The sequence below is a fragment of the Podarcis gaigeae genome (genome assembly GCF_964106915.1).
Source record: "Podarcis gaigeae genome assembly, chromosome: 6".
NCBI classification, from domain to species: domain Eukaryota; kingdom Metazoa; phylum Chordata; class Lepidosauria; order Squamata; family Lacertidae; genus Podarcis; species Podarcis gaigeae.
In genome coordinates this window covers 69,930,128-69,944,920 of record NC_139682.1, presented here as the reverse complement: position 1 = coordinate 69,944,920, position 14,793 = coordinate 69,930,128, and the positions used below count along the sequence as shown (strand labels likewise).

Here is a 14,793-nt window from a genome sequence, read left to right as displayed (position 1 = left end):
CATGCAGACTGAATAAATTTAAGGGACAGAGGCTGCTTTTCAGTTAAAGTCTTTTTAGCATCATATCACTTTACAACCACAGGATGAAATCTCTAATTTGATCCACAGGCAACCAGAAAAGTGTCTATTTAAAAGTCAATGTTAAATGAACAGCAGCTATTTAAATAATCATTTTCAGAAAGCTTTTGTGATATATTCTACATGTAATTATGTTTTTTGTGTTATTTGAATTTCTCGACAGAATCATTTTAAAGTGTAGCAATGTATCTCTAAATATGAGAGAGAGAGATGTGAAGAATGTTTGTTTCAGTTCTAGGGCTTTAGTTTATTCAGGAACACTGAAAACAGAAACGTTTTAAGCTTGCAACTATAGCTTTTGTTTTGTATGTGATGTGTATTTGCTAGAAATCCAGACGGAATTCTGCATAGCAGTGTTACTTCTTGCAGCCACGTGCAGGAAGCATGATCAGAGATGTTCAAAAAATTAAAAGCAAACAAACTAATGGAGAAACCAGATGTTTCACTGAGATTTGTCGTGTACATAGCAATAGTACGTGATTGTTGATGGCCAAAAACGAATTTCAGCTCCCTTTCTGTTCCGCTATTGAGTTAAAGTAGCATAGCTAATTCAGTTCACCTTCCTCCTACTCTGTCAACATCTTTACCAAATGTTTGCAACACTAATCTTCGGCTAAAATCTGTTGCCTGGACATCCCACTGAGGAAGATTCAAGCTGGCTTTGTAAGAGACCTGTTACTGGTGTATGCATTCTAGCAGAGACCACCAAGGCTGCCCTAGTACCTGAAGCTAGTTGTGCAGACACGTAACCATGCCAGGAGAAGCAATTGGGTGGGGGGGGGGGGGAGTGGGAGAAGGAAGCAGTTTGCCTGGTATTGTTATAGGCTCTTGTCCTCTGCTCTAAACCAAGTCACACATGTGCTAGAATGGAAGGGATGGAGTTGGAGAGTGGAAGCCCGCTCTCTGCTGCTTGCAGGGTAGATTCCTGCAGAATCAAGCAGGTGTTTCAACTAGGAGGAAGCTGCCCTAGAGCAAGTCAAACCATTTGGTCCATCTAACCCACTACTGCTAGGTTTGTTTTGCTGCTGAAACCCTGAACCACCAGGGACCTTGCAGACACCCCTCCCTGGCAATTCATAAGACCTTCTGAGAAGACTTTGTGGTCATTTGACGACCACTGGATTGTCACTTGGTGACAGCACAGAAACACATCTTCTTGGTGGTAGCATCTCCCCTATGGAGACCCTCCCTTGCGTAGCTCCAGCTACCTACCGGTAATCCTTTTAGTTGAAGATGTCAGGGATTTGAACATGGGACCTTATGCAGGCACCGCTGTATTGTTGAGTTGCCACTTGCTCCCCATTCCCAGTTGGGGCCCTTAATCTCTGCTTCATCTTGCAGAGAGCTGCTGCTGCTGCTCAGGGATAGATCTCCACAAGAGTAAGAAGTGACCAAGAGTCCTAGGCAGAAAATGGCAATATCCCTCTTAAAGAAGGAACACAAAGACTGATAATGCAGGTGTATATGCACAGTTGTTCTTGGGCAGCTTCCAGTCATAGGTCCTTGTTTTGCAAGAGTGGGATTTGGGTCGGGATGAGAGTGGAATGTGATCTTCATTCTGTGGTTCTGTATTAACTTTCACAATTCAGAAATTTGATTTTTCTTATCCCTGTGGCATCTTTAAAAGGGGGGGGGGGTAGATGTTCACAGATTTAAAACCTGCAAATGGACCTTTTAAGCAGAGGTTGAATAGCCACCTGCCATGTATAGTCTAGTTGAGTTTCCTGCATTGCAGGGGTTGGACTAGATGATGCTCAGGATCCCTTCCAACTCAGTTCTGTGATTCTATGATTAAACATTTCACAATCTTAATCTCCATATGGTGGCCTCCAGATGTTTTGGACTATAACTCTCATCAGTCCCAGCCAGCATGGCCAATAGTTAGGGATGGTGAGAATCACTGCAGTGGTTATGTCCAGCAATGCCTTTTCCTCTTTCAAAGAACACACAGTAAAAATAATCTCATGCAATTCAATGTGTCTAAATGTTGTCGAAATAGGATGTGTTGAGTTACACTTGTTGCCAGAGTTCATTCATTTGTTTGATGTTAGCTTTAACCTGTTTGTTTGTTTGTTTGTTTGTTTACCTCTAGGGACCCCAAGGTTCTCCAGGATTACCCGGTCCAGCAGGGAAAAGAGGTCCGAGGGTAAGTAAAGGCTGATCTGTTGTTCCTAAAACATGATCATTAATGATCAAATGGGACGCTATAACTCTGACTCTTCTCATACGCTCATAACAAATTAAGTGCAGAAAACTTTGTTGTTAATTATCATGATATGGCATGTGTTGAAATAAGAAATATACAAAGCAGTACTTTTTGCTTTGCACTTCCACTGAACGTTGGTTTGCTGCTACACTAATCCTTATGTTTTTCAGTCTTCTCATCGTCTGTGACTCTGCAACCTAAAGGTCATGTTCATTTGGTTGTTGGAATGAAGGGGAGTGGGCTTCCTAGATCACTGCATTCCAGAGCTAGAGAGTAAAAAACAATGAAGGAGGAATTATCCACAGCTGGAGAGAGGAAAAGCTGCCTTAGGAATATATAGTGTACCTTCTTAGCAGGATAATGCAGTCATACTTTGAACGACTGCAAGAAAATTCTACCCCTTCTAAATACCCCTTGAAATACCCAGGATTGTACCCTTTCAAAAGAAAAGCCTAAATTCTGTTTCAACGCAGCTCATTTTGCAATTATAGAAATTAAGCAAAGTTCCATTAAAGCACATAATGTGGCTTACCTGACTTAATGCAATATTTGGTAGATTTTGTCTCTGAGAGCTTTGAATATTTGGGCAACACTTGGGGGCAGTGGTCAAATTATTAGAGGAAGTAGGCTCTTAATGAAATACATTTTCCATGGGCATCTGGTTTGCTACTGTGAGAAAAGGATACTGGATTGGAAGCCCCCTCTTATAAACTTATGCTCTTAAGTGGAGAAGGAGGGAATGAGGGCCTAAAATTTGGGGAAAGGAGATCCATTAAATAAGTATCCTGCTTATCCATTAAACAGTAATCTTTGATTTGTATCCTTTGCCCAGTTGGGTCAATATGCAGCCACTTTAGTAGTCCAGTCAATGTGGAGATGCCTTTAGTTAAAGTTATGTATTTCTGTCCATTTCTAACGTAAAATAAAACCTCACCGGTTTATGGAATTTCTCACATGAAAATGAAGTTAAAGAACGCTTTGATGATTTCACACAAAACAAGACAAGTCAAAAAATTCTGAAGCATTTGACAGCTGTTTACTTGATCTTGTTTTTTGCCTATTCAAGAGCGGCTGTTTTTAACAATGCAATTCTGAGTATGTTACATACTCCAAGGTTACTTTTATTTCAGAGTAACACTTCCCACTTCTGAAACTGCAAGTTATAGCACTTTATGAACCTTTTTCAGCAGTGCTTTTTCTCTTGTACATCCCTGGGTTATCCCTGAAATTTCCTTTAAAAATCCCTAAAATTTACCTGAATATGTCACAAATGGTGTGACCAACATTTCAACGTTCCAGTGGCAAGACCGTTAGTTGCAAATGAGTTGACATATTTAAGAAGTACCTTTCAGCATGTTATAATTAGCAAAAACTAACTCATCAAGTAAACAATGGCACTGATGCAGAGATTCCCACGTGTATTGGCAAGCTGCATGTGAAGATCTCCTTGCCAAATGACTGAAGGTGTCAATTTTGGCAGCCCTTATTAACTGCTGTAAGGAGAGGGAAGAGAAAAAAGATTCCAACAACGTTCAGCAGTATCAGAGTTGGCTGCACTGACTGATTATTTGGGCTGAGCATATGTGGTGCAGAAACGCACATGGCGCAGAACTCCACAGCACTCTCATTGCATTTGGACCCATTCCTAACAGGTGGCCTCTATACAAAGGAGTGTGTTTCTGCAATGGATTAATTAATCTTTCTGGATTAGCATAATGATCTGGAATTTTTGTGTTGCTGAAATCACTGGGACTTGATTATTTCATCTCATTTTCATAAATCAAGACTTGCACGAGTGTGTGGAAAGTTACTTGAACTAGCATAAGTGAAACATATCCAGAAACTGAATTGAATATGTTTGAATAGCACCTCTGTTCAAACATATACTTATATTTATATACATCACAAATAGAACTATGGGGTTCTACTTTTCTACATACTTCTATTTGGGTAGGAGCAGAACACTTCCTACTGACCCCTCTCTCTATTTATATTTTATTTTTACTGGGGGGAAATATACAACATGTTGAACCTCTGATAATTTATCATTATCTTGCTAATTGTGTTTTAAGTGCACCTCTTACATTTGACTTCCCGTAGTATGATTTTCTCTGAAATGTTAAAATGTTTTTTGTTAACTTGTGTTGTTTTGTGTTTGACTTTCTTCATTGATGTTTTATTCTGGCTTCTTTCATTTGATGTTTTAATGTAGATTGTAAGCCCCTTTGAGGTCCCCCCCCCTAAAAAATATAAAGCGGTATGATAATGATAATATATTACTATTTCTCAGTCCCGGGCAGTGTGGTGGGGCTGTGCCATTCATCTGACCTCTCTCTGACTGAGTTGGTACTACTTGGGCAGAGAAGGGGAGGGGGTGTCTCAGTGCCATCGTGCCAGTAGGAATGCTAGGTTGGCTCCTCAGGCACTTTTGCACTTCACTGTTTCCCCCTTTTCTATCCAGCTTTCAGCGGCGACTTAGCAATCCTACTCTCCCACCCACTACTGCTGCTACTTCATTATCTATTACTTAACGTGGTGGGGGCCAAGTTGAAAGTTAAATAAATCCCTAGGATCTTGCTGAGCAGGGTGATGATGCAGGGCCACATAAACCAGCCATTTGCGTATTGGAAGAGAATATGTAGAAATAGCTGAGGGTAGACTGAGAGACTGAAACAAGGGCTGAGCAAGAGGTTGGTCTCTCTACTGACTTGACAGTTGAGGGTGCCATAAACATGGCGGCCTCACTTAGGCCCTACTTTGTTAGTCAAGGAGGGCCAATTGTGTGAATGGAATAACCCCGCTTTGCCTGTTTTCCTTTTATTTATTGTACAGCTCTATTCACCAGTTAAACAAAGAATAGCTAACCAGTGGAAACTAACAATCTAAAACAAACAAACAAAATTCATTGTATGAAAATCCAACCCAATCAGGCAGCGGTAAAGAAATCATATATTGTTAAATCATACTCTAGAGAAGACCTCTGTGGATATGCTGCTATATATTTTTTTATTCTCTTCATCTATTTGTATTGCTTTAATACATGAAATATTGCAAATATTCAGCATGTCCGTTTTACTATGCTTATCAACCGAGGCCCTGAACCAGTTGCTCGTGCTGTAAGAGGCTCTGTGAATGGTGTATAGAAACAACTATTTCTCAGTGGTAGCTCTCAGGCTTCCCTCTCCAGAGACATTTGCTAGATGTCCTATGTTCTTTAAACGCTTAACTAGTTTTGAGTTGGCATTCAGTCTGAGAGGGGAGAAGGGAGAAGCTTTCGATAACTATTCTTTTGCTGCAGTTCACCTGATGTGTTTTATTAGGATTTTTCTTTTTAAATTTTTTATTATTACTGCATTTTTATTTGAGTATGTTTCATTGGCTGGCCTGGGTATTTGAGGTAGAAAGGTAAAGTAGAGAGTTTAAATGATTTTTTTTTTATTGAGAACTGTTTTATTGGGTCTATTGAACTAATGATCTTGTTATTTTTTACACAAAGCACTCCTTTACTCTTACTATTTTGTGTAACCTTTCCTCTCGCTTTCTGTAGGGTATTCCAGGTCCACACGGGAACCCAGGGCTACCGGGGCTGCCTGGTCCCAAGGTATGCTAACACATGAACATAACTACTGTGTGAATCCAATGCTCTTCCAATATGTCCACGTTTGGAATGGTTAAAACCTGCTTGTACTGAAATTAATGAGAGTCATGTATTTGGTTTATAAATGAAGTCCTGACTATAAATGGTTCTCAGCAAATATAGCTAGTAAACAGAAGTGTAGTAATAATAAGAAGAAGAATAAGAATAAGAATAGGAATAAGAATTTAGTATTTATACCCCACCCATCTGGCTGAGTTACCCCAGCCACTCTGGGCGGCTTCCAATCAAGTGTTAAAAACAATACAGCGTTAAATATTAAAAACTTCCCTGAACAAGTGCAAGACTGAGCGCAAACAGACAGTACTGTAGAATTCAAAAAAATGCCCAAAGATTTAAATATTGATATGGATTTTGCTCCTTTAAGTCATCATTAATTTTTGTAAGTGAGAACCGTTTCAGATGGAAAACGTCACCAAATTGCGTCAAAGATTCAGTGGCAGTTAAACTGGAAAGACAATGTTAAGCTTTGATAGATTAAGGCCTAGTAAGCGACTCCGAACTCAAACCAGAGGAGCGCAAGCTACGTAAATAGTTTTGGACAGATTTGTGCCATTGTGGAATGCCTTCAGCTCATATTTAGTTATAACAGTTTGATAGATACGTTGGAGGGGGTGGGGTGGGGGGAAACGCAGCCCCAACCATGATTTGTTTTAGTGTGATTCCTCATGGCAGGAATCTGACCTGTAGTGACAGGTGTTAAAAATTGCCCCGGGCCAAGAAAATATATCAAATAAGGCTCTCACAGTTTGACATTGTAAAACAAAGTAGCCCATGATTGTTGGGGCGCCCTCTTATTAGCATCTGGTGTTTTAAGAGCAGGTAAGTGGAATATGTAAAGTTCACTAGTTCTATCTGCGTGGGTTTTACGGTGAGTTAAAATATAGACAGACCAATCGGAAGCCGTTGAAAGCTGCTTGTTGGACATATGCTATGACGTTCTTTTTCAGTGACAAGGTCGCTTATATTTTGAGGCGAAACATTGGCTTCACCAAAACCAGTGTTTAAGGCTTTGTTGGTTCTAACATTACCGTGTGTTTGTTTGTTTGTTTGTTTGTACTTAATTAGTTCAGAAAGCAAGAATTGCTTTGTACTTGCTCCATGGGGTTTTTGTGTCTTTTGAAATTCCAATTCCTGCTGAATTCTTAGTCCAAGGGTATTAATCATTCACACATTAATTATTTAACACATTAATCTTCAGTGGCTATATATTTTATATGCATGGCAAATCTTTCGATAAGGGTCAGTATACAAATCTAATAAATAAATAAATAATGGCAAAATAGCAGCTGGATGGTAGATTACATGGATGATACATTAGCAAAGAATTGGAAGAAGAACCTACACACTAGGCCTTTCTGCACTTACCAATAATAAAAATTATAATAATTTATAATGGTATAGTTGCTGGTTGTTGATTTTTGGGAGTTTATTGGCATGGTGCCACACAATATCATCATTATTCAGCTACTATTAATGTGCTAAAAAAAAAACACACCCCTGTTTTTTCTTCTACTGCAAAAAATCCAACATTTGTGAAAGCTCAATATTTTCATTTCATTTGTACAAGCATCACGCCCCCCTTCTGTGTGAAGGCAATGAGAGGTGATAGCTATTGTTTTAGAGACATCTGTTTAATGCCGCTTCCCTTTGACTGGAGCAAGCTGTCAGTTTGCAAGCTATTTAGTTCAGAGAAGAGATACAGCAAATTGTGAATGGAGTTCAGGGACTAGCTGTCGCTCAGGCAGACACACATAGTTCCTCTCATCTGAACAAAACATTCTAGGGCAAACTAAATGTACAAAGAGTCAAGTCCCACTACCTTCCATTTCATTGCTGCCCCCTGTTTATTGACAGCGGACTGAGGTTAAAACTTTCAGGGGTTACTTAGGTCATTTGCTATCATGCATGTAAGATTATGGTGCATTGTATAGTTTTATTTTTGGTCTTATTTCTGGTCTGTTGCCTAAAATAAATAAACTGGTTAATGCGAGGTTGAAACCTGGATGTTGGCACTTTGCCTGCTATAGGAGGGAGCAGGAAGCAAGTTGTGTTGTTCCTTCTCATCCTTTACTGTTTTTTGATTGACATTATTACTATATCCTTCAGGGGTTTTTGTTCCTCTTTAGTACTGACAAAATCCATCAGCTGCCTTTTTTCAGGATTTGGACGTATACAAAACAGAACATGTCATGGCATATATATTATTAGAATGCAAAACAAAGCAACATGTACTCCTCCTTCTATGACCCAAACCCAGGAAATAACACAAGAAGAAAAAGTGAAGAATGGTGATTGAGTTAGTTAGTTAGTGAATGAGAGAAGGAATGGGGGGAAAACACCAGAGACATCAAAAATAGGCAGTGCTTTTTTGTGACAGTAGTCACTGTCAGCACCTCTAGTTTGGTTGCTCATGGCAGCCATTTCAGGCTGGCACCCACAGCACTTTTATCAATATATGAGTAGTGGCATCTTTAAAAAAAGCAAAAAACCCCAATGAGAATTAGAATTCGGACCAAACACCATTGAATGTAGTGCAGGCATTGTGCCTGTTGTTTTATCAGATGTTGCTTCTGCCTGGTAACTGGTGACTGTATCACCAAAACTCACATTGAGGAAGTTGTAGCTCCATGGAGAGCTAGTATTGCCTCAGTGCCAGTTGCTGCTCAAATTACTACTAATAATTACTACTAATACTGATTCAGGGTGCCGGACGCTTTTTAATCACCCCTGTTCTTCCAATTGTAATAATATGTAGAGACTTAATGGTGTAGTCTTATTCAGATTTACTTATTGCGTTCAATGGGGTAACTGTGTTTGGGATTGCAGTGTGTTCTTTTACCATGTTGCCTATTCAACAACTATGACGAAATGTGTGTTTCAGATAATTTCTGGTACTATATTGGTTAAGTTTAAACTAGTTTGCAGAGGCCAGAAATAAATACTTTGCAGCATTCTTGTAGGTGTGAAACCCAAGTCATCCATTAAAAAAAAAAAACTCCAGAAGTTCTGACAAGGTAAATGCATGTGTAAAACCATTGATGTATGGCATTAATTTTGGGACACAGTGGCCTACTTAATTAGTTGATTTCCATTATACCATAAAAAAAATATATCGTAATTTTATTAATCTAGATTTTCAAGGTATCTTACAAAAGAGAACCATGAAACAAATATAAAACAGATCAAAAACATCAGAAACAAAAACTATCATAGCAACAGTAAACATAAAAAAGTAGATATAAAATCAGTTAAAATCCTGGGGGGCACGTTTTAGACATTATAATTATCCGTATCTCCTAAGTAATGATAGCTATCATATGTTGTTGTTGTTTTCAGCTCTTTATTTAATTTCTCAACCACAGGGTCCCAAAGGTGATCCAGGATTCTCCCCAGGACAAGCAAAACGTGGGGAAAAGGTAACTAGTTTAATTTTTTGAGAGCCATCTCCACAAATGTTTGAAATCTTGCCGATATTCTTGTACTCATGACATAAAATTTAAGTCTCTCCTGAATGTTTTCAGTAATAAACTACAGGTAGCTTGTATATACTGGGTGATTTGCAGATTGGAGGAAAAGATTTATATTTTATTGTTAGATACAAATCAGAACTAGTGCCAAAGTCAGAGTTGTGTTAAAGCAGACATCAAAAGCAGGTGTGGAAATACCCTTTCTTGCCTCGAAGCTCCATCTGAATCTGTATCTGGAAAGCCTAATAACCCTAGCTACATTTTTCAGAAAAATGGTGCTAGATCAACTCAAATCTTGTTTCAATATGTTCAACGGTGCTCGTGTAAATCAGAGTTCTGAGAAAATAAGGTGGGATGGTGGGCAACCTAGCTAAGTCGTATAATGCATTCTTCATGTGCAGAAAAGCTCCAGGTTCAATTGGTAGTCTCTTGCTTGAATAAGTATCCAGGTAGCAATAGAAAAGAATTTTTTCCTCACTGGGAATGCCAAGGATTGAACACGGAACCTTCTGCATGCAAGGCATGTGCTGTATTGCTGATGATTTACACCGGTTCTGTGCATTCTGAATGGTGTTGTGTTGGTTTGCTTGTGTTGAACAGTCTGGGGAGGTGGGAGACTCCTGTGGTGACTGAATGGCTCTATCTTTAGGGAGGGGAACATAGTGGCCTTTATCCCGTCTTCCAGCCTTAGACATGCTATGATTTCATCCCTCCCCAATATTGTGACAGGTAACAATAATTGTTTGAATTCTGAAATTACAGGGCGATACAGGACCAATGGGCTTGCCAGGCCTTGTAGGCATCAAAGGTGAAAAGGTAAGGTGTTTTTTTTAAAAAAATATTATTATCATTATTATTATCATCATCATCATCATCAACTTTCAGTGCTATTACTAGAAGTCTACAAACAGAGAATGCTTGAGGCTTATTTACACACAGAGTTTCAGTGTGTGGAAGGATTTCCTTACAGATCAGTGAAAAGCTGTCCATGAATAAGATTGCTAGTAAACAGAGCTTTGGATCAGAGCTCTAGTTACAGGTAGGTAGCCATGTTGGCCTGTCATAGTTGAAACAACATTTAAAAATTCCTTCCTGTAGCACCTTAGAGACCAACTAAGTTTGTTACTGGTGTGTATCTGAAGAAGTCTGCATGCACACGAAAGCTCATACCAATAACAAACTTAGTTGGTCTCTAAGGTGCTACTGGAAGGAATGTATTTATTTTGGCTCAGAGCGTAATTGTTCAGTGACGATTGTGGCTCTCAAGTCTTGATCAAGATCTTTTTCCAGAAACCTTTTAAAAAATAATTTGCACAAAACCCAGTCTACAGAAATGTCAATTTTTTTTTAATGTGCCAACTTCGGAAAACATGAGATTGTGGGAATTCAGCAAGTGGAATTTGTTCTAATATTTGATTTTGCAGGGATGTCCCTTCTGTGACTGATTGCCATGGGATCCTCAAGCTTGTTCTGTTTTAGCTTTTGTCACAGAGGTTAGGTAAATGAACGCTTATGGAAGGCAGTCTTTCCACTGTACGCGGCAGCAAACAAGAAATGGAATCACGGTTGTTTTAATTTCTCGGCACTGAAATTTAGTGCTATAGTCATTCACTTTGTGCCACAGTTGACATGCTTTCTAGGCTGGCAGCATAGAGATCTTTGCCACACCTGTGTACTAATTTAGCAAATGATATCCATTAACTTTGCTATGAGGAGCTGCTTGTAAAAAGTGAAGCATTTTGAACTGAACAAAACTACAGTTCTGTCCTTTCCCATTTCCTCTACCATCTGAGTAGAAAATAGCAGGGCCGCCTGTAGATTTACTGGAAGTACGTGCTGCAGTGGTCCTTTAAAAGTTCCAATGTAAGTTATGTTCTAAAACCACAGGGGTGATGCATGTTTATCCATCGAAATAGCTTTCATACATCACAAGAACCAAAATCTTTTAAATGTGCTTTTATTCACTTTACCATAGAGTTTGAGCAGTAATTTCTGTAGTAAAATTCTTTCATGGTGCCTTGGCTACTGTAGAAAAAAAATTATGAAGTTCAAATATGAGGGGTGATGGGAAGATGAGGAAAAAGTTATTGGCTAAACCAAGAAAGTCCAAAATCTGTTTCAGGGGCCTAATCTGACTGGTTTTACCCGGGTCTTGTGGCAGTTTATTTATTGGTGTCAAATCCTAAAAAAGCTCAACAACTTTGGTCGGCCCTCACGCTTGTTCACTTCTGGCCCTCTTTGAAAAAAGTTTGGGCACCCCTGGGCTAAACAATAATAACGTACAAGGAAATATGTTCTTATTGTTAGGCTTAATGAATCCAATTAAAACATGTTGGTGACCATGCTTTTGTCTCAAGATCTGTTAGTCTGCTATTTATTTTGAGACATAATTTCAAAACTTCCTCACTTCCAAAAACAACGCATGTAGATTATCCCAAAATGGTGTGCGCTGACTAAGACTCTTTAAGTGATCTTAAAGAGAAATTTGATATCATCTCTGCCAGATTGAGGTATAGGCTGCAATAGTCACAAATGTGATTTTATGTGAACACTTCTCTATAGTGTCGTCCTATCCTTCAGTCAGTTTCAGAACCTAAAAATGTACTCCACATGGACAGATTTTTTCCCCCTCCAAAATCCTAACATGCCCATTTCTAGTTGCAAATGGAAAATGTGGATGAGCTGTTGATGACATGTTGATGAAGTGTATATACATAAATAGAGTTCATTTTCCATTCAGAGTAATGCAAGAAAACACACACAGACAAAAGTATCCTTCAATGCTTCTTTATATTGTTTAAGCCAATACATCTGCTCTATATTTTGGCAAAAACCGACCTACTTTTTCATGATTACAGCCACAGTAAACTGTGAAATTAATTAACCACGTTGCAATTAGTTTATTTTAAAGGTTGCAGACATAATGCAAATTGATATGATCATATTTGTCAGCACGTGCTCCTTTCTTTGCTGACCAAAATAGTTCTCTTAAAGAACCTAAAGTAAATTTAAAATCTGTCTCCTCAAAGCAGCTTTCCCTTGCCTCTCCAAAAGCTAGCCGTGAGAGTCATAGAGGAGACGTTCCCAGAGAGGAATTCAATGCTGCATTAAGGGCTGCAGCTGAAGTTCTACAGTATATGTGGAAGGCATGCATTTGGGGTTCTTTGGATGTAATTTGGGTGCACTTTTCCTCATGCTGGATGTGAAGTCTGGGCTCTATAGACAAAGTTGGGCTAGTTTGACTGTAAGAAGCATCTAAATCAATTCTATGGAAGCCATAAAGCAGCAATTCAAACGTACCGCTCCTCACTGTCACTTCTAGAATCTATTCCAGACACAGAACAAATATAATATGCTTAATTAAGCAGAACTGTAAGCAAGAGATGAGTTAGCATCTTGAAATATTACAAGACGGAAGCTTAATGTGCAATTGTTACATGGTGGGGGAAATGTTCAATTTGTACATTATCTTGTAAGTAAAACGTTTTAATGTAATTTAGATTTCTTTTTTTACATAAAATAATCATGAAATAGAAATAAAATGTTCACTATCAGTTGCATACATAGAGGTGTTTGGTTGTGTGTGTTTTTTTAAAGTCCAGAAAATTACAGCCCAAATTATCTAGTTTCAGGGACACTTCTGTGCCTGAATAGAATAGAAAAGTTCAGTGGATGTGCAAAATATACCTCATTTTACGTAATCCGTTTTGCAGTTCACACTTATTTGCATGTGTTTCCTGGTTTTGTTTCCTTGGGGGTACTCCAATGAGAAGGAGCTGAAACCTAGACCACTCACTTTTTTTTTTACCTATTGCGCTAAAAAAGAAACTAGCCTTTTTTATATTGTGGCTGGCTTCATGTGTTCTCACTTCATGTGTGTGTGTGTAAGGACTGGTTGTCAGCACCTGCAATCCTTGGGTGTCTGTCAGGGCACCGGTATCCTGGCGGGTCCCACTCCTGATGCCTGCCCTGGGCCCCTTGCTACATTTTTTCAAGGAGCACTGGGCAGCTGCCATTTTGATTTTCCACAGTGTCTCCCAATATAGCATGTAGCTCCAGGGCATCATGAGATGTGAAAGTGGCCCAGCCCCAGTGAGATGGTGCTGTTTCTGCTGCCTACCAGTGCTGCCAGGTATGCCTGCCAGGGTCACCAGTAGATGGGAGAGGGGTACATCTGTTGTAAACAAAAATTTGCCCTTTTCCCTTATGGGGTATCCAAGAGCCCATATAGAGTCCTTACATAGGTTCCCTATTGGTAGGAGAAAATAACAGAGGCCAGCCAGAGAATATTGAGAAGCAATGCAGCTAGTAAGCGTGATCTTTATTGATATGTTGCAACAGGGTGCTCCCCTCACACGCAGGAGAGGAGGAGGACCCAGAAAAATGGTGTGCAAGGCCTTATAAAGACTTTTGAAATTCCCATCCTGTAGATCAGGACCACCCCCAGAAACATCATACATTCATCACAGAAGGGGTATAACCTAAGACCACCCCTCAGATACATCACACCTACATCACAGAAAAGGCGGTCCAAAATAGAAATTTTAATATTGTTTTTCTCCTGTTTTGTTTATCTCCTGTCTGGCAGGTTAATTGATTGGATTTCCTGGGTAGCCTGGCCATTCTTTTGTAGTGATAAATATTTAGTTCCTGGGCCATGTCACAGGCTCACACCTTATTCAAACACAGACATACCCTTAAGCCAGGATTTGTGAAGGAAAAGACAATGGGGAGGCTTTTCCACTTTGACCATGCAGAGAAAACATTTACTCAGTTTAGGAATCAAAATGGTTCCAGGTTGGCCTTCTTGTGCTGATCTATGTATGTGCTTGGTTGGTACACTTATGAACATTACCATATATCTAACACCATAAAATTCCTATTACACATCCAACAGCCATTTTGCCCACCACTCCAAAGCTAGCCGTGTGTGTGTGTGCGCGCACACACACAGCGTGCATGCGCGCACAACACAAGGCAATTTTTCTACCCACAGTTTGAAAGGTGCTTACAAACAGAATGGATTTTGTGCTTTTTTGTGTACAACTGCTGCAACATACCTTGGGCTCTTTTGTATGGAAGAACAGGGAAATTCGTGAGATGAGCAGGTAGACCCTACAATGGAATGAATTCCTTCTATTCTATAAGAATAGAAATAGCAAAGTATTGATTAGAGTGTAATTTTGGTTTTTTGGGTGATCATAAACTTTCTCAACTCACATTATTTTCCCAAAGCCAGACAGTAAAATTTACAGGTTTAGTTCACTTTCTTAAACAGCAATAATTCTCTGTAATACAGTTTAGAACAATGCTATTTAAGTAGTGAGACAACAGCTTGCATAAGCTGGCTTGCTGAATATTCCAAATTTATTGGAATATTGATG

The 14,793-nt window shown here is 39.2% G+C and overlaps 1 protein-coding gene across 1 annotated transcript in view; it reads left to right on the top strand.

Moving 5' to 3' along the window:
* COL24A1 (collagen type XXIV alpha 1 chain) overlaps positions 1 to 14,793 on the top strand; it is a 169,448-nt gene that overhangs the window by 26,431 nt on the left and 128,224 nt on the right. The window contains exons 4-7 of the mRNA XM_083743163.1: positions 2,171 to 2,224; positions 5,832 to 5,885; positions 9,305 to 9,358; positions 10,172 to 10,225. Coding sequence (XP_083599289.1) covers positions 2,171 to 2,224; positions 5,832 to 5,885; positions 9,305 to 9,358; positions 10,172 to 10,225 — 216 coding nt within the window. The remainder of the gene's footprint in view (positions 1 to 2,170; positions 2,225 to 5,831; positions 5,886 to 9,304; positions 9,359 to 10,171; positions 10,226 to 14,793) is intronic.